Consider the following 18882-nt stretch of genomic DNA (forward strand, 5'->3'; position numbering starts at 1 on the left):
TTTAATTTTTCTAGCAGTGCTGCTGAGCTAGGTTCCACTTTGTTCACAAGGATAAATATAAAATAAAAAGCCACAAATAAATGAACTTCTGAGTAGATGAGCTGCTGATAATGATGTGATCTGGTCGTGATATTGTGGAGATTGTTGCAGAGCATGCACCCATCTCTATCTCTGAAACTCATTCTTAGTTATCATTGCGATTTAAAAATATTGTTATTTTCAAAGAAGTAGTCATAAATATTCTGGTTTCTGTGCAGGTCATTGCCCACTGCCTGCAAGAGAGAGTTGAGGAAGGTACAGCACCATTCAGTACTTGACACATCTGCTGCATGTCTCCGTTTGAGGCTGTGGAATGCCGGAGTTAATAAGCTTGAGATGATCATAAGCATTGAGCTGCCACACCAGGATCAGCTCCTTTGATCTGAAAGCTTTAGGGCAGATCTGGTCAGTTGTATTTATGGGTCAATAATTTAAAAAAATACCACTGCAGCCAGTCTGACTGAACTTTTGTCAAGAGCGGAGAGATGTTTGGTTAAGACCAAAATGTGTTTGTGTTGGAAAAGTTGATTTGTGACAGTGTTCAGCTCGAGGATTTAGTGGAGCCGGCGCTGTGTGTTTATGTTGTTGCCGATGGATAATTTACTCCACTTTGGCCTTTACTGCCGTGCCCTTTGAGACTGGATTCTTTATCCTCAGGCTGGAGGAGGGGAAGTTTGCAGAAATACTTGTCAGCATATTTGTGAAATAGGTTGAAATCAAATAACGTTTCTGGCACGCAAGTTGTACTTGAATACAAGTCGCAATCCTTTGCATTGGTCGTAATCATCTAATTACACAATCATGCCCCTGGTTATAGTTTTCTCTGCATTCGTTTTAAATGAAAAATCTCATTTCACATATGAGAACACGCACTCACGGCATTTTCTCTTCCACATTGGTTCCATTTTTGCTTTCTGCCTCCAGCATCCACCCCCACCCCCAACCAAGTTCTAAAATGAGGGCCAGATTGTGTGCGAATAATCAAAAGCTGCAAACCACTTATAAAAGGCTTAGTAATGGGCAGAGCTCGCTGAAATCCTCTGTTCGAAGAGGTTCGGGGACTTGCTTCCTGTGGTTCAGAATGGGAGTAGATTCTGATATTAGCACAACTGCTGTAAAATAATCCAAGGACTCCTCTTTCACAAAATTACTCCCATTATTCACGCAGACAAATTTGATGATAGTGGAAAAAATTATATATATAATATTACAGTACGGCATATTGGTGACAAAGAGCATATTTTGTTTTTCGCCTTGTTGCGGGACAGTGGCTGAAGTTGCTGTCCCAGGAGGTACAGTAGAGTCACACTTCACCCTGGCATGGTGCAAAATATTTCCTATCCTACTCAGGTGGACACAGCATTTGGTACTTGCCCTGGTCAAGTATGAAATATAGACTCGTTCATCCTGATGGCAGTGTCCCCCTGGTGAAGTGCAACCTGCACTGGTGAGGGGCAGTATTTGAAGCTGTTTTTGTAAGGGACAGTCTGTTGACATTCTGCATTGGGAATGGCCAGTCTGACAAGACCCCATGTTGGTTCATTTGCAGAGGCTGAGCAGAGGCACTGCTGTCCTGCAATTGAAGAGTAGACTCTTACTGCATTTGCTCCCTGACAATCTTCTACAGCTAGTCATCGCCTGGCCCAACAAGCTGCTGTGGAGCCACCAGAGTAACTTTGGGTGGTATCTGGAATAATGTCAACAACTGTCTGAGCTTGGATGGTGTATATCCATGTTTCCAGAGCAGCATTGATATATTAATGGCTTCACGCTGGTCACTGTGGAAACTCGTGCCTTGCTGTCGGATGCTGAACCACGGCTAGGTCTGGACACGTCGATATGTGACCGACAGCCACTTCCACATTGGAAGGCCTGTGCTCCAGGGTCTGTGGGGCACTGGTGCCTAGTTTGCCCATTAGTCACGCACTAACAGGCCACAGTGACCGTTGTGGGTGCTATTCCAGCTGGAGCTATTGGAGGGTTTAGCTCATTGACTCCGCCATTGTTGAACATACAAACCATCAGGGCAGCCTGACAATCGTTCTGAGAATTCCAATGCTAAAAATCTCTCCGTTACTAACCGCAATGCGGAATTAAGTAGTTAATCACTGAGTCCATTAATTAAGTAGTAGGCGGCACAGTGGCGCAGTGGTAATGTTACTGCGTCGCAGCGCCAAAGACTCGGCTTCGATCCTGACTGCAAACTGCCCCAACTCTGCAAGATGCAAAAGTGGGATGACATGAAACGACTGTGTGGATGATCAATAGTTGGCGTGGACTCGATGGGCCGAAGAGCCTGCTTCCATGCTGTATCCATTAACTAAACAAAATTTAGTAGATGTTAAATATTTGGACCTTGTTGTCCTGATGTCTGGAATGCTATTTGCCCTAGAGCCAATAAAAGCAAATGATCAATGCAGTGCTGTTTGTGCAGTCTTACCCTGTGAGCTGTTGTATTTCCTACATTATTATAGTTATTACATTTTGAAAATGCTCATCTGTAAAGTATTTGGTGCAATTTGACGGCAAGTCTTTTTATTGTTGATTGTCGATTTGACATGTGCATTTGGTTCAAATACCTTTTTTGACCTGTTACAGCTGTGCCCTTGGGCATCATCGTCATCCCTGGGGATAGTAACCTGGAGATCTGCCGCACTCACATCGAGAGGCTTCAGGAGGTATGTCTTGAGATGGTTGCTTTGCTTTATTTTTGTTTGGGGGTGAGGGGGGTGTTAATATAACTCACTGTTACACGAACACATAACACATTCATTATGTTGGAATTCAGTTTGAATTAATGGGGATTTATAGAAAATCTCTGGTGGCAATGGGGAGGTTTACTCTGCACTACCCCTTGTCATGGCTGCTGGTATTACTGCTGCAATGCTCAAAGTAATCAGTGCTTTTGAAACCCAGAAACCTGCAGGAAAATTGGTGGCTAGAAGAGTATCGTTGCCTATTGGAGCACTAGAGTGTTTTAGAAACATAGAAAATAGTTGCAGGAGTAGGCCATTCGGCCCTTCGAGCCTGCACCGCCATTCAATATGATCATGGCTGATCATCCAACTCAGTAACCTGTACCTGCCTTCTCTCCATACCCCCTGATCCCTTTAGCCACAAGGGCCACATCTAACTCCCTCTTAAATATAGCCAATGAACTGGCCTCAACTACCTTCTGTGGCAGAGAATTCCTGCTTGGGTACAATGATGTTCGTTGGTAAGATGGAAACGGAAGTGGACTCCTTGAACATACTCTGGTCTGACCCTGGAGGGATGCAGAGAAGACCAAGGAGGGCTATTCCAGAGGATACGCTTGAGCACTGTCAGGGTTAAATATTGTCCACACTGGTGCAGACATGGGCACAGGTTAGCTTACTGGGCTCTTGATTACTGATTCACAGCAAGTGTAAACCAGATGGAGATGGGAGGGATGGAACTGCCATATATTTCCAACTTAAAAGAAATGCTTTTATAATTGAGAGGAAGGACATTTTTTAACCATTCATTTAAGAATCAGTCCCTTCTGTATCCAGTATCCTAGAGGCATCCATACTGTTCACATACTCTCAACTGATTAGAATTTAAGATTTCAAGATTTCAAAATCAATTTATTGTCTCATGCACCAATTAAGGTACAGTGAAATTGGAGTTACCATACAGCCATACTAAGTAAAAAGCAACAAGACCCACAGCCGTCTGAAGAAGGGTCTCGACCCGGAACATCACCATTCCGTCTCTCTAGAGATGCTGCCTGTCCGGCTGAGTTACTCCAGCTTTTTGTGTCTATCTTCAAAATTTAGACTGGATGGCTTCTTGTAATTCTTTACCAAACATTGCAGAGTCAAAGCTATTAATCCACCTGTTCACTCTAGAGATACTCCAGGATTTGAGATCACCCCTTCCCCTCCATCTCCACATTCCCACCCTTCCCCAGGAAGGAAAACACCCTCCACAAAATGTCTCACTCTAGCTTCTCTGAACAACACTTGGAAAATATGAAGTACAGGAAGAATGAAGGGCTGAGCAATTTCAGTTTGGGGATGATGTACCTTTGGAACACGAGTCCATGTAAGGGCAGAATGGTACATGCACCCTGAGGTCCAGAAGACTGGTATTTGCTTATCTCTTGTTTCTGTTGTTCATATTCATAGAATTCATTCAGTAGTAGAACTAGCTAATGTCACCTTTATGAAAAAGCTTTCAGCGTAACTTTATTCTGGCAGCTCCAGAGTTTTGATCATCAGATTTATTTGATCTACATTGCCTTTGAAAATGTAGAGCTTTCATGTCAATGTGTCTTTTTTATTGACATGGATAAGAAATCACGTTGACTGGTTGAGGGATTGATGTAAGGGCAGTGGGGATCACTTGCTCAGTATACAATGGTATTTCCCAGGGCTCAGCAGCAGGATCACTGCTGTGTTTGACGTTGAATGCAGGAGGAAAGAACGGGGCTTCAAATTTGCAGAAGGCACGAGACATGGGAAAGGAATGAAAATTAGGGAGTGTTTAAGAGGCCACGGATTGGCATCAAATGGATTGACACCCAGCAGAAGAAGTTTATTGCAGCGAATTGTTTGATAGATTTTGCTCGGAAGAGTGAGCAGAGTTTTTACTTTTTAGTTTTAGTGAAACAGCGCAGGAACAGGAACCTTCGGACCGCCGTGTCCGCGCCGACCAGCGATCCCCGCACATTAGCATTATCCTACACGCACTGGGGACAGTTTTACACATACACCAAGCCAATTAACCTACAAACCTGTACGTCTTTGTAGTGTGGGAGGAAACCAAAATCCCGGAGAAAACCTGCACGATCAGCGGGGGAATGTACAAACTCCGTACAAACAGCACCCGTGGTCAGGATCGAACCTGGGTCTCCGGCGCTGTAAGGCAGCAACTCTACCTCTGTGCCACTCTAGAGAGGTTATATAAAGGAACTAGATGGGACAGAAGTTGATCTGCAATCATTCAGTTCAATTGCTTCACTCTTTCAAATCTTTATCTGTACACCATGGATAGCTTGATTGTAATCATGTATATTCATTTCACTGATTGGATAGCACACGACAAAACAGCCTTTCACTTTCTCGGTGCATGTGACAATAATAATAATAATAAACTGAACTAAACCATTTTAAAGCTACGTCCAATGCAAGGGTTCACACACACATCTTTGAAAGTAGCACATCAAGCTTAAAGGGCTGGTACAAAAGCCTACGGGGCCTGCACATTATGATAGGATGTGCAAGATCGCAAACACAAAACTTAACAAAACAACTCTGGTCAAATCTCTGGTGCAAACCTGTCATGTGCAACTCTGTACCCTGCACTCTCGGAAGGATTTCCCAATCTGAAACCAGGGAGATAAGAGCCTAGGAATCCTCACCTGTAGAGCTGAGATGATAAGCTGTGTTCCAAATCCCACGGGGAATTGGGAGAGTTAAATCCGGTGAATCGGGATCTGTTCATTGGGACGAATCAGTAACGTGTGGGTCCAAGTTGTATGGGAATTGATAAAAAAGATGCAAGGTGGATGATGATTTTAACCAGGGTGCTGCGGAAATGTCATTAATGTCCTGGAGCCAGCTGCGAATCCCACTGACATCTCATGGTTCCCTGCAGCCAAACTGCAGGTTGGTGCCGGATGTTATTAAAGTAATAATCTCTCGATTTCTAACTGAGCCACATGCAAACAGGCACTGGGTAAATTTGATCAGTGATGCTCAAGGATTGGGAGGAATGAGTTTTGATTTGTGGGCCGCTGGGTTCAGTACAGGGAAAGGGGGAGCTGTTCCATTTAGGCAAGCGTTACGTGAAAGTATTGAGTGGCAATTTTAATAACTAACACCAAAGGAAGCCCTTAAATTCAATAGTTTTTGTGAAGGTTGTTGGTGTGGGAGGAGGGTGTGTGGCTGGTGAGAGGACATTTAAAACTTAAAGAGAAAGGAGAGTGCAACCATGCTGGATAACAAGAGTGGGTAACATCAAGAAAATCTTTCAGGATGTTGCGTTGCATGCAGGCCATTTAGAACGGAGATGAGGAAGAACTTTTTCAGTCAGAGAGTGGTGAAGGTGTGGAATTCTCTGCCTCAGAAGGCAGTGGAGGCCAGTTCGTTGGATGCTTTCAAGAGAGAGCTGGTTAGAGCTCTTAAGGATAGCGGAGTGAGGGGGTATGGGGAGAAGGCAGGAACGGGGTACTGATTGAGAGTGATCAGCCATGATCGCATTGAATGGCGGTGCTGGCTCGAAGGGTTGAATGGCCTACTCCTGCACCTATTGTCTATTGTCTATTGTCTATTGTACCTAGAGTCCAAGAAGGGAAAAATGACACCAAGGTAAAACTGAAGACTTTTTATCTGAATGTGCTTTGCATTTGTAATAAGGTTGATAAGTTAGGGTGCAAATAAAAATAAATGGCTGCGATCTTATATCCGAAAGAGACATGGTTACATATTCCAGTGTACTTAACTTTGAGAAGAGGTAGGCAAAATGGAAAAGGAGTTGGGGTGACCCTGATTTTAATGAATGGAATAATGGTGGTAAAGATGAAAAATCCTTGCTCGGAAAATCAAGAGGTTGGACCAGTTTGGATGGGCTGAGCAAGAGGTTGGATTAGTTTGGATGAGCTGAGTGAAGGGCAGAAAACATTGGTGGGAGTTATCAGTAGCGAATGTCATGTAAGTGTGAGTTGGTTATGATATATTGATTAGGGAGCTAGTATCAAGGCTAATATGGTAACAATGGAAAATCTTACATGTAGACTGGGCAAATTGGTGTGGAGGATAAATTTATGGCACGATGAAATGCTTATTCTATATTTTGTGTTTTGTTATGGCGAGGAATGAACAAAGGAATTGGCTATTTTGGATCTGGTACTGTGTAAAAGAGTGAACTGATGATCTGATAGTTAAAGAACCTTTATGGGAACAATGATCATAAAATGATAGAATTTTATATAAAGATTATGTCATTTAATGCAAATTGAAACCATGCTCTTATTAAATCTAAATCTAAAAAATCCACAAAGACAGGAAGTGTGAGTTGGTTATGATATATTGGAAAACTGTATTAAAGTTGTCGGACAATAAACAGGCTAACTTTTTAAATATTTAATTTATCATTTACAAGTTACATGTATCCGTTCAAGGCAAAAAAAAACACATGAAAAGTGGTCCAGCTATGGTTATCAAGAGGAGTTAAATAAAGTATGAGATCAAAAGGAAAGGCTTATATCATTTCCCCCCCAAAACCAGTAAGCCTGAGGATTAGTAATTTTTTACAGTTCAGTAAAGGAGAACCAATGCTTTGATTAGGGAAGGAAAAATAGAATGTGAGAGAAGGCCAGCAAGAGACATCAAAACAGATTATAACAGCTTCCATAGGTACACAAAATGGGAAAGGTGATGTTAGCTGAATGGGCAGCTGTCATGTGAGGAGAGGTTGGCCATGCTTGGAAGAGCGAAAGGGAACTTGTCTGAGATATAAATGAACTTGGGTAGTCTTGACAGAAGGGGTGTAGTGAGGATGTGTCCTTTTGTGAGAGCTAGAATTAAGGGTCACTGTTCAAAAGTGGTACAGCTAGCAGAACTGCTGCCTCATAGCACCAGAGACTCGAGTATGATCCTAACCTCGGATGCTGCCTGTGTGGAGTGGGCGCGTTCTTCCTGTGACTGTGTGCGTTTCCATCGGGTACTCCAGTTTCCTCCCACATCCCAAAGACATGCAGATTTGTGGATTAATTGGCCTCTGTAAAAAGAAAATTGCCCCCAATGTGCAGGAAGTGGCTGAAAAATTGGGATAATGTAGAACCAGTGTGAATGGATGATCGATGATCAGCCTGACTCGGTGGGCCGAAAGGTCTGTTTCCATGCCATACCTCTAAAATTAAACAATTTAAGACGTGAAATATTTTTTCTCAGGGCCATGAGTCTTTGAAACACTCTTTATCAAAGAGCAGAGTCTTTGCATATTATTGACGCCGATGTGGATAGATGTGTGATAAGATTGACAGGTCACCCTGGATATTTCCATACTTCACATTTCTTTATCACTGAGCAGAAGGCAACGTTTCCTATTGAGTCCATGTGGCTATACAGAAGAACACCATTCTCCACTGATTGCCCTGTAACCTATTCTTGCCCCAATTCCCATCAACTGTCCTCAGTTTCCACCACTGCCCTGCACATTAGGTGCAATTTACGGCAACTGGGGGCAACACCCGAGGTCAGTATTGAACCTGGATCACTGGAGGTTGACTAACTCTGCAAGCTTTGTCACTGTGCTGCCTTCATTCACGGACTGTATGTTCATATCTTCATAAAGTTCAGATGGGTTCCTGAGAGACAGAGACAGGAGAAATTATACTGAAGCAGAATGGTAGAGAAATTTACACAAATATTTTGTGCCGACCATTGCAGAAAACCTGGAAATAGTGTAAGACCATAGATTTAGATAAATGAAGAGCTCAAATAAAATAACTTTAGTTTAAAAATAGCCCGAGTGAAATTAATGGACGAGCTGATGAATCACCAAAATCTAATGACCTACATCCTTGGGTTTTGAAGGTGGTGGTTGTGGATTTGGTGAATGCACTGGTTGTCGACTTCCAAACTTCCATGGCTGTTTGAGCAACTCGCATTAGTTTGCTGTTGCTTACTGTAATCCCACTATATAAGAGAGGAAGGCAAGAGAAAATCTAGAACTGTTGTGTGATTACCCTGACATCAGTAATGTGGAAAATGCTGCGATCTATAGTGAAGGAAATAGTAACAAGGCACTCGGAAAATGCAAATAGGAGTCGACATGGATTTATTTGACGTTGTAACTATAGAAAATTCTTAGGGGCTTGGTAGGGTAGAGGTGGAATTGTTCTTGCCCCAGCTGGAGTGACCTCACGTGAGGCATGGTCTCAAGAAGAGAGATTGGGCATTCAGGAAAGAGACGAGAAGAGGTTTCAACTAAAAGGTAGTTCATCTTTGGAACTTATGAACCCATGAGAGCTGATGAAGCTCTGTTACAAGATTCAAAAACAAGACTGAAAGGTTTTTAGACATGAAGTAAATCCAAGGAAATGGGCCATAACCTTATTGGATGATAGAACATGCTCAAGGGGCTGAGACTGCTCCCCTTGCTGATATTTGCTAGAAATCTGCTATTTCTTATTTTCTCAGACCAGGTAAAATGTATCCCCAGGGCTCCAGAGCTGCTATCTAACTAGCTTCGGTTATTGTGTAGGAAGTGAACTGCAGATGCTGGTTTAAACCGAAGATAGACACAAAAAGCTGGAGTAACTCAGCGGGACAGGCATCATCTCCAGAGAGAAGGAATGGGTCTATCTTTAGCTTCAGTTATTTATGATCTATTATTTATTATCTGCGTTTCCCATTTCTCCACCTCCCTTCCCATTTCTTGGCAGACTCTTCCCGTTCTTACCTCAACCCACCCCCTGTCAGACACTTCCCCCGTCCCCTCTGTTGCCACACTTGCCACACCCTACGAAACATCGGTTGCTAAGGGAGAGTTTGGTTAGTGCTGCTGATTCCAGCAAAATGCTTGAAAATGTCTCCGTCTGATGACCTTTGTCCTGCTGCTTGCCGCACATTTCTGATGTATTTGTATCGGTCTTGAGATAACAAAATCCAGTCAGGATGGGTACAAAAATATCCCTGTCATTGATGCAATGCAAGATGTTCTACTCTTTCACAGGATTTCCCCCTGGTCCATCCCTCGCTACAGCATCTGGTGCTGCAGGTTTGTGATATCACTTGATGGCATGTGCTGACCTGCACCTAAAGCTATTCCCAACTGAGCATGAATACATCTTCCCGTGTGCACGCAGGGACTGCTGTAGTGATTTGTGTGGGCTGTTTTCTGTAATCGCCGTTTGCATGTGGATGGTTTGCATGTGAACCATCGGTTCAATGGTACAAGAACAGCTAAAACATTGTATTGTTTGTCCAGTGGCCAAACTCCTTTGACGCTAGAACACTCCATGTTGAGGTTTTTTCTCTCCTTAGAACACAAAGTGAGATCACAAACCACTTAAAGGAGTTTAAAAAAAGCATCCACTTAGTGAAGTGTTCCTCAGTGCAGTAGTGTTGGACAATCCAGCGCAACTGCTGTGCAATCCCATTTAATGAGCTGAGGCTCAGCTGTGCAGGCAGGGAAACGTGTGAAGTATAATCCAGGTCCTCTCACCATCTGAATCCTGAGAATCTGATGATGAAGCTATTAGAACAATTGCCAGCCTCAAATTCACCAGTTGTTTCCCTCGATAGTACTACTTTCATATCACGCACACTAGCTTGATCTAGTCAAAATAGTTGGCCTGTTTTGTTGCCTTTGTCACGTTGGACGCCTGTGGCTTCTTTATTGATGTATTGGTTATGTCTTCTTGCCATTGATGTTTGTCTTGTCCTGGTTTCGATCTATGCATTGTGTCGCACCCTTTGACACTATCGTGAATTCACTTGTTTCTGTTTTGAACAATGCCAAGCAGTGGAAGATTTAGCAGACTAATTAACTGTGTCTGAAAGGCCACATTATGAACATTCTACCTGTGGCCACATCCATGTGTCGAGCAGCCGATGGAGACAGGGAAGCTTTGTGGGCTACCTTGATCCATGGCGATGTGTGGCAAACCAGAACATAAAACCCACATTCTCCTTACCAGTGTGGCTCACAATGGTTCAAGCCCAATATATTCTCCATCTTCGAGATGGGAACAATAAACCAACAGCTCCATTGTACCCCGCTGTATTTCATGTTCACAAAGAAAGTTATTTATGTACTAAAGGGTTCCTTTCATGTCCCTTTGCAGGAGGACAATGGCAACAAGTCGAGAACCTTGTCTTCACAGAAGCTGTCTCCAAAATGGTGTTTTCTGGACTGTAAGTACCAATTTCAAAGGCATTATGCATACTGGAGAAGCATTCTCATTGTCACTGGATTCCCCAAATAGTTGAATTATTTATATTTGTCAAATGCCTTTGAAGGATTTGGAAACAAAGAATTGTTTCCTACCTTGGCTTGAAGGTAGGAAACAGGGTGGTGGTAGAGGCTTGTTTATCAGATTGGTGGCCTGTAACAGCTGCCGTGCTGGGTGCTAGGTTTTGGTGCTGGCTCCACTGTTGTTCGCTATTTACATTAATAATTTGGGCTGAAACTTCAGTGAATTTTTTTCCCTGAAGCATAGGAGGCCGAATAGTGACCTTATGAAATCATGAGGGGTACAGATAAGGTGAACAGCCACAATACTATATTCACGAGGGTGAATATTTAGATTTAGAAGGGGAGAGCCTTTTCACATAGACAGTGGTGCATACATGGTACTAGTTGCCGGAGGATGTGGTAGAGATTTACTGGTAGGGGTTGCAACATTTAAAAATAAATTAGGCAGGTGCATGGATAGGTAAGGTTTGGAGGGATACAAGACCCTGGACAGGAAGACATGGAAGAGAATTAGGCCAATCGGCCCATCAAGTTTGCTCCACCATTCGATCATGACTGATCTATTTTTCCCCTCTCAACCCATTTCTCCTACCTTCTCCCTTTTACGCCCTTTAACCTTTAAAGTCCTTACTAATCAAGAACCTCTCAATCTTAGCTTTAAAAATGTCCAATGTCTTGGCCTCCACTGCCATCTGTGGCAATGAGTTCCGCAGATCGGCCACCCTCTGCCTTACTTAAGCAATTTGTTCAGCATGGATTGGTCCTTTAAAAGGGAATTTCAAAGGAATGAATATTGGATGCAGGGTCCACCACCAAAGTGCACAATCCCTTTTAATGGACAATACCAAACCAATAAATTGCTGGGCGTTGCGATCGCCATTACAGTGTGCAGACCATTTTTAGATATATGTTATATCCAGTCAGTGATTTGGAAATAAACCCTAGCGTAGATCAACACTGAAACAATACTGCACTCATCACCCGTCAAACACCCAAATAAAAAGGCAACGCTACTTCCCATCCATCCACTGCCTCATCCAAGTCACAACCAATCTCTTAGTACTGCATTACAGGAGAAAATGACTCCTACATAAGGAGTGGCAAAATACTTAAAGTCGCTGGATTACTTGGCTGTCTAGCTCAAGCACATCTATTAAAATGTGGAATTATGGAGAATTTGGTGCGGCATTTATGAATTTCACTGCTCTTTCTCTCCTGTGGAATTCTTTGCCTCAGTAGGTTGTGGAGGCCGAGTCAATGGATATTTTCAATGCAGAGATAGATAGATTCTTGATTGGTATGGGTGTCAGGGGTTATGGGGAGAAGGCAGGAGAATGGGGTAAGGAGGGAGAAATAGATTAGCCATGGTTGAATGGTGGAGTAGACTTGATGGGCCAAATAGCCTAATTCTGCGCCCATCATTTATGACCTCATGACCTTCCTTAATCGTTTCAAATTATGATCTGTAGATCTTGTTGAACAGCAGTGAATTAATAACTCGGGTCTCAATAAGAATGGGTTGACGGAGGTTTCTGTAGTGTTAGGATCTTGCAGACCCTGGCAAGAGCATTGTGATGTCATGTTTATTAAATAAATCACACATCCTTGTGAAAGGGGAATGTTATGTTGTGTTTACTTGGATCATTCACGGAGCCTGAAGAGCGAGGACTATGGTGTGGATGGGAGAAGGACTCTTGATGAATTCAGGATTCAGGATTGCTAATAGGTCTATTGAGATGGGAAAATGGAAGACTATTCATTATGTCACAAACTACTGAGAGGAATATGCTGTAATAATTATTCAGAATCTCAGAACCTGATGGAAGATGGATATAGTAGAAATATTTAGTTTCCCAATGCCTACTTTGAAAGTAATATGTACGTTCTCCCCCTGACCTGCGTGGGTTTTCTCCGAGATCTTCGGTTTCCTCCCACACTCCAAAGACGTACAGGTATGTAGGTTAATTGACTGGGTAAATGTAAAAATTGTCCCTAATGTTTGTAGGATAGTGTTAGTGTGCGGGGATCGCTGGGCGGCGCGGACTTGGTGGGCCGAAAAGGCCTGTTTCCGCGCTGTATCTGAAATATGAAATATGAAAAAAAAATGCCATAGTGAGTCATTTGGCCCACAATGCATCTATAGAGCTATGAACCAAAGCATTATTCCCCTGTCCATTCATCATGTTTACCATTTTAATTCAGTTTACTGATTCCATGTTACAAATGCAGTTACTGGCAGTTTTTGGCAGTCACTTGTGGTGCTGGACTATGTAATCCATTAATTCTTTTACAAAAAATGTTGTTCTCATTTTTAACGGTATTTTTAGAACAAACCTTACATTAACTCCCTCTAGTACTGGTGAACTATCCATTTGCTTTTGCTGTTTATCCTCTCAAAGCTTTTAAAACATTCAACAGTTCTATTAAAACCTGAAGACCAGTAAATACTGTGAGCATATTTCAAGCTTTCCATTGCAAATATCATAATATTGAATCTACCAGGCAATCATTCTTCATGCCTCTGCTCACTGTTCCATAAAGGACATCAGTGCTCAGTGACCTAACAAGTATCTTATACAGATTGATCATCCTTTTACACTTGTAATCCGTCTCCTCCAGTTAATCCATGTTTTAATGCATTTTGCATCTACGGATGTTTTAAAAAGATTACATTTATTTAACTGCGATAGCTTTGATTTCACTGCTGTGTTTGGAATTCACAGGTTAGTATAGGTTAGTTTAGATTAGTTTAGAGATACAGCGTGGAAACAGGCCCTTCGGCCCACCGGGTCCGCGCCGACCGGCGATCCCCGTACACTAACACTATCCTTCACACACATGGGACACTTTACAATTATACCAAGCCGATTAGCCTACAAACCTGTGTGTCTTTGGAGTGTGGGAGGAAACTGGAAATCCCGGAGAAAACCCACGAAGGTCACGGGAAGAACGCACAAAAGTCCATGTAGACAAGGACCCATAGTCAGTGTAAGAAAATAACTGCAGATGCTGGTACAAATCAAAGGTGTTTATTTCACAAAATGCTGGAGTAACTCAGCAGGTCAGGCAGCATCTCAGGAGAGAAGGAATGGGTGACGTTTCGGGTCGAGACCCTTCTTCAGACTGATGTCAGGGGGGCAGGACAAAGGAAGGATATAGGTGGAGACAGGAAGATAGAGAACTGGGAAGGGGGAGGGGAAGAGAGGGACAGAGGAACTATCTAAAGTTGGAGAAGTCAATGTTCATACCGCTGGGCTGCAAGCTGCCCAAGCGAAATATGAGGTGCTTTTCCTCCAATTTGCGGTGGGCCTCACTATGACAATGGAGGAGGCCCATGACAGAAAGGTCAGACTGGGAGTGGGAGGGGGAGTTGAAGTGCTCAGCCACCGGGAGATCAGGTTGGTTAAGGCGGAGTAAGCGAAGGTGTTGAGAGAAACGATCGCCGTGCCTGTGTTTGGTTTCGCCGATGTAAAGACGTTGACATCTAGAGCAGCGGATACAATAGATGAGGTTGGAGGAGGTGCAGGTGAATCTCTGTCTCACCTGGAAAGACTGTTTGGGTCCCATAGTCAGCATCGAACCCGGGGCTCTGGTGGCTGTAAAGCAGCAACTCTACCACTGCGCCGCTGTGCCACTGTGCCACCCTAAATTTGTTCATAGTGCTGCCCATTTTATTGTTGGGGTTGTATTTTCATTCTTATTTCCTTTCATCATTGGTGTCAATGTTGCCACCTGCCTGTCCACTCCTCTAAACTATGTATATGTTTCCCACAATCATGCATTTTACTCCAACTATTGCCCCAGTTCCCCAGCTTGCTGTGAGTTACCAATTTTGATGATTTTCCCTCATTGACCATTTGTTGATTAATTAATTTACAATACTCTCCTTGACACTGACATTCCGTCATCAGAATCTTATAGACGAGCATGGGAGGACGAATTGAATCAATTTATAATGCAAGATATATGGGATGAAAGCTTACAACATATACATCAATGTTCATTGAATACTAGACATTCCTTAATACAATTTAAAATAATACATAGATTACATTATTCGAAGACTAAATTAAATAGGATTTTTCCTAGTATCTCTCCTATTTGTGATAAATGTCAATTTCAAGAAGCTAATTTAACTCATATTTTCGTAACTTGTATAAAAATGCAAAACTTCTGGTTGGAGATTTTTAAAATAGTTTCTAAAGTTATTAATAAAAAATTAGATATGGACCCAAAATTAATTATATTAGGATTATCAGAACATACTACAAATTTTACAGTAAGTCAGGTACATTTTCTTGATTACAGTCTAATAACTGCGAAAAAATTAATACTTAAATTTTGGAAAAAAACAATAACCCCCACAATTAAAATGTGGACTACGGAAATGACAGAGACCCTGCATTTGGAAAAAATAAGGTTTGCCTTAATCGACAAACCTGAGTTATTTTTAAAAATATGGTCTCCATTTATTGAATTTTTAGAAAAGTAAATGGGTTTGGCACAGGACTAAAATAAAAAAATTTAAATTAAAAGTTGAAACTTGAGTTAGGGGTTGGATGTACAACTGTGGTTATTGTCTCCCGGATCTACTCCCTTTAATTTTTATTGTTAGATCCTTTTTTTTTTTTTATTAACCCTCTTATTCTCTCTCCCCAAGTTTATAGTTTTTTATTTTTATTTTTACTTTCTCTCTTCAAAAATTTAAAAATTGAAGCTATGTAAGAACTTTGTAACAAATGTGTTTTTTCTTATTTCTATTTGTATATATGCTTTTCAAAAAAAAAAAAAAAAAAATTAATTAGGTAGCACAATGGCGATTACAAGCAGGTATAGACAGAGGACAATTTAACGTAGTAAAATGCTGAAAATGTTAAGGAGGTGAATGGACTCTGGAAGCTACCCTGCTCTCCCTCAATGTCACACCTGTCCATGCAGAACTGCCTTGCACTGAACGTTGAGGACAACTTTATCTTTTTTGTGGAATAGTTTAGTTTAGTTTAGAGATACAGCATGGATACAGCATGGAAGCAGGCCCTTCAGCCCACCGAGTCCACGCCGACCATCGATCACCTGTACCCTAGTTCTATGTCCCACACACTAGGGGCAATTTACAGAAGCCAATTAATCAATGAACCTGCATGACTTTGGAATGTGGGAGGTAACTGGAGCACCCGGAGAAGCCCCGCACGGTCACAGGGAGAACGTACAAACTCATACAGACAGCACCCTTAGTCAGGATCAAACTCGTGTCTCTGGCACTGTGAGGCATCAGTTGTTCTGCTGCCCCACTGTGCTGCCCCTGGTGTTTTTATATTTGCTGGTGTTATTTGTCTTCCTTTGATCTTTTGGGTCCCTTCTTTAATTTTACTTTTCATTTCACTTTTCATTTGGTTTTGTTCATGGTGCAATAATATTCTCTGCATCATTCTCGATCATCCTGGTTGTAGTCTGAAGTCTACCTAATCTGCTGCCTTGTCTAGCAACATTCCCAGCCAGTCAGTCTGCAACAAGGTCTGCTTATCTCCTGTTACAGAAGTTCTGACAAAGATCGCTGGTTTGGGGAACCTGCGTGATTAATTTTCTTTCTCCCCAGCCAGGGTATGAGACCAATTGTGATGCTCATTGCTCTCGCCTGAGATTAGGCATTTGACCCAGGACTCGTATCGTGTTCCTTCTTGATTAATACATCAGTGCCACAGCCCACTTTAAATTCACCTGCTGAAGTGAGAGGCAAGCTGCATGCTTTGATGCTGTCGTAGTTGTAAAAGCAGGCGAAGAACGAAAAAGAATATGGACAACATGTTGCAGGATTATTCAGAGCAAAGAAAGTTATTTGAAAGTAAACAGGAATAAACACCGGTTCTCGCTGCAAAATAAATGGTATCAGAGCAGAGTGGAGGCTTTGAACTGTTGCAGGAGGGAGACTACTAGGCAAAACTGAGTGCACAGAGGGCCGAAGGAAACAAAAAATCCAGATGTGTAGAGAGAGGAGTTAATTTATGAAGTACCAGAGAATATGATCCAGAGTATGAAAGTGAAAGAGAGAGCAGATGGAAAGTAGAAACAAGCCTGTCAGCAAATGAAGGAAAGAGTTTTTAAAAGTGCAACTAAGCAGTGTGAAGCATTGAAGGCGAGTGAGAGTGGGAGTAAAGAGCAAAATGGAAGGGAACAGAACTCCGGAGAGGGGAAGTTTGGTGGTCCTAGCTAAATGGGCTGACGTGTGCTAATACATCACTGTTTAAAGTATAAAAGATGGCACAACACATCATAAAGAATGAAGCCCTGAGACAGAGCAGAGATTTCGGGAGGAGTGAGTAGTTTTTAAAAGATAGAGTAGGAGGGAAGTGGAGGAGATGCCAGCTCCCCCCAAAAGATTGTAATATAATTCAGAACTCTGAATTTAAAAAAGGAGCTTCTCATAGTACAACACCATTCGTGGGACTACTTGAGAAGTCCAGTTCAGCCCGCCTGTCCTGCTCGCTGAATCTCACAAAACCCTTGGAATTGAAAGGCAACGCAATAGAGTACGCAGGAGTTTAAATCTTTTTAAAACGTTTTAACACCACACATTTTGAGTTCATGTTGCTGACCTCAGGTCTTCATTACTAAGTCCTCAGATAATATGAATGAATACAGAATATTAATTTCCACAAGGGTGCAGTCGTTCAATTGATTTCTAGCAGTGATGTTCCTCTGAACATTATATGAAGAAAGTTGAAATGTATCTTGATTCTCTCATGATGCATCAGAAATATTGTGAAGACTTTCTGCTTGGTAGCCATAAAACTAGAGGATTGACCCAGTCTTGGGCTTGTCTTTGATATAGTCATGCTTTTTTTTAATGGTCATTCCTTAACTTTTAAATACCATCAAGACCTTGCCTCAGGAAACCTAGTTCATTTTTGTCACTATTATTTACAATCTTTGGATTAAACATTCTCACTTAAATATTGAAAGCGAATTCCATTGGAAATGTATGACCTCAGGCCACTCCAAAGTGCATTAGAGTCACAGAATTTAACAGCACATATAGCTTTGGCCTTTGGCCCAATGGTTTTCTCCACTGACCATCAAGCACACATTTACACTATTCCTCCACTAATCCCATTTTCTTCTCCCGCACTCGATCAGCTCCCTGCAGGTTCTACCATCAATTTACGCACGAGGGACAATTGATAATTGACAGCTTACCAACCCAAGGGAAGGGGATAAAAGAGCAACCAGGGGAAACCGATACGATCACAGGGAGAACATGTACACTCTGCATTGGCAGCATTGGAGGTCAGGATTGAACCTGAGATACTGGAGTTGTGAGTCAGTGCCTCTACCACTGCATGGCCCATTTGCAGCTGATGAATTACTGATGCATTGAGACAAATCACCACGGACTGGCTCAATTTGTCCTGTGCCAGCTCCCACACATAAAGACATGATATCGATCATATATCTTGTTTCCGTGGATGTTGGCCAGGTGTGGAGAAAATTCTCCTGCTCTTAAAATTAGTTGTTATGGGATCTTTTACTTCTATCTAAGAGGGCAGAAAGGGCTTTTGTTTAGGCAGGAACTGCCGATGCTGGTTGAAACCGAAGATAGACTCAAAATGCTGGAGTAGCTCAGAGGGACAGGCAGCATCTCTGGAGAGAAGGAGTGGGTGATGTTTCAGGTCGAGACCCTTCTTAGGACAGGCCTCAGCCCGAAACATCACTCATTCCTTCTCTCCAGTGATGCTGCCTGTCCCGCTGAGTTACTCCAGCATTTTGTGTCTATCAAGGGCTTTTGTTTAGTATTTTATCCAAGTGACAATAAGTCTGTGGAGCTGCATCGGTACTGCACCAAAGCGCCCCTCTGGACTTTAAATGACATGTCTAACTCAGACACAGAACTCAACC

The 18882-nt window shown here is 42.3% G+C and overlaps 1 protein-coding gene across 5 annotated transcripts in view; it reads left to right on the forward strand.

The window, feature by feature from the left end:
* The window catches only part of dgkza (diacylglycerol kinase, zeta a), a 567459-nt gene that overhangs the window by 404904 nt on the left and 143673 nt on the right, over positions 1 to 18882 (forward strand). For all 5 annotated transcript variants that reach the window (XM_078415104.1, XM_078415105.1, XM_078415101.1 and 2 more), the window contains 3 exons: positions 2638 to 2717; positions 9745 to 9789; positions 10859 to 10928. In XM_078415104.1, coding sequence (XP_078271230.1) covers positions 2638 to 2717; positions 9745 to 9789; positions 10859 to 10928 — 195 coding nt within the window. The remainder of the gene's footprint in view (positions 1 to 2637; positions 2718 to 9744; positions 9790 to 10858; positions 10929 to 18882) is intronic.

Source organism: Rhinoraja longicauda, chromosome 18 (genome assembly GCF_053455715.1).
Source record: "Rhinoraja longicauda isolate Sanriku21f chromosome 18, sRhiLon1.1, whole genome shotgun sequence".
NCBI lineage: Eukaryota > Metazoa > Chordata > Chondrichthyes > Rajiformes > Arhynchobatidae > Rhinoraja > Rhinoraja longicauda.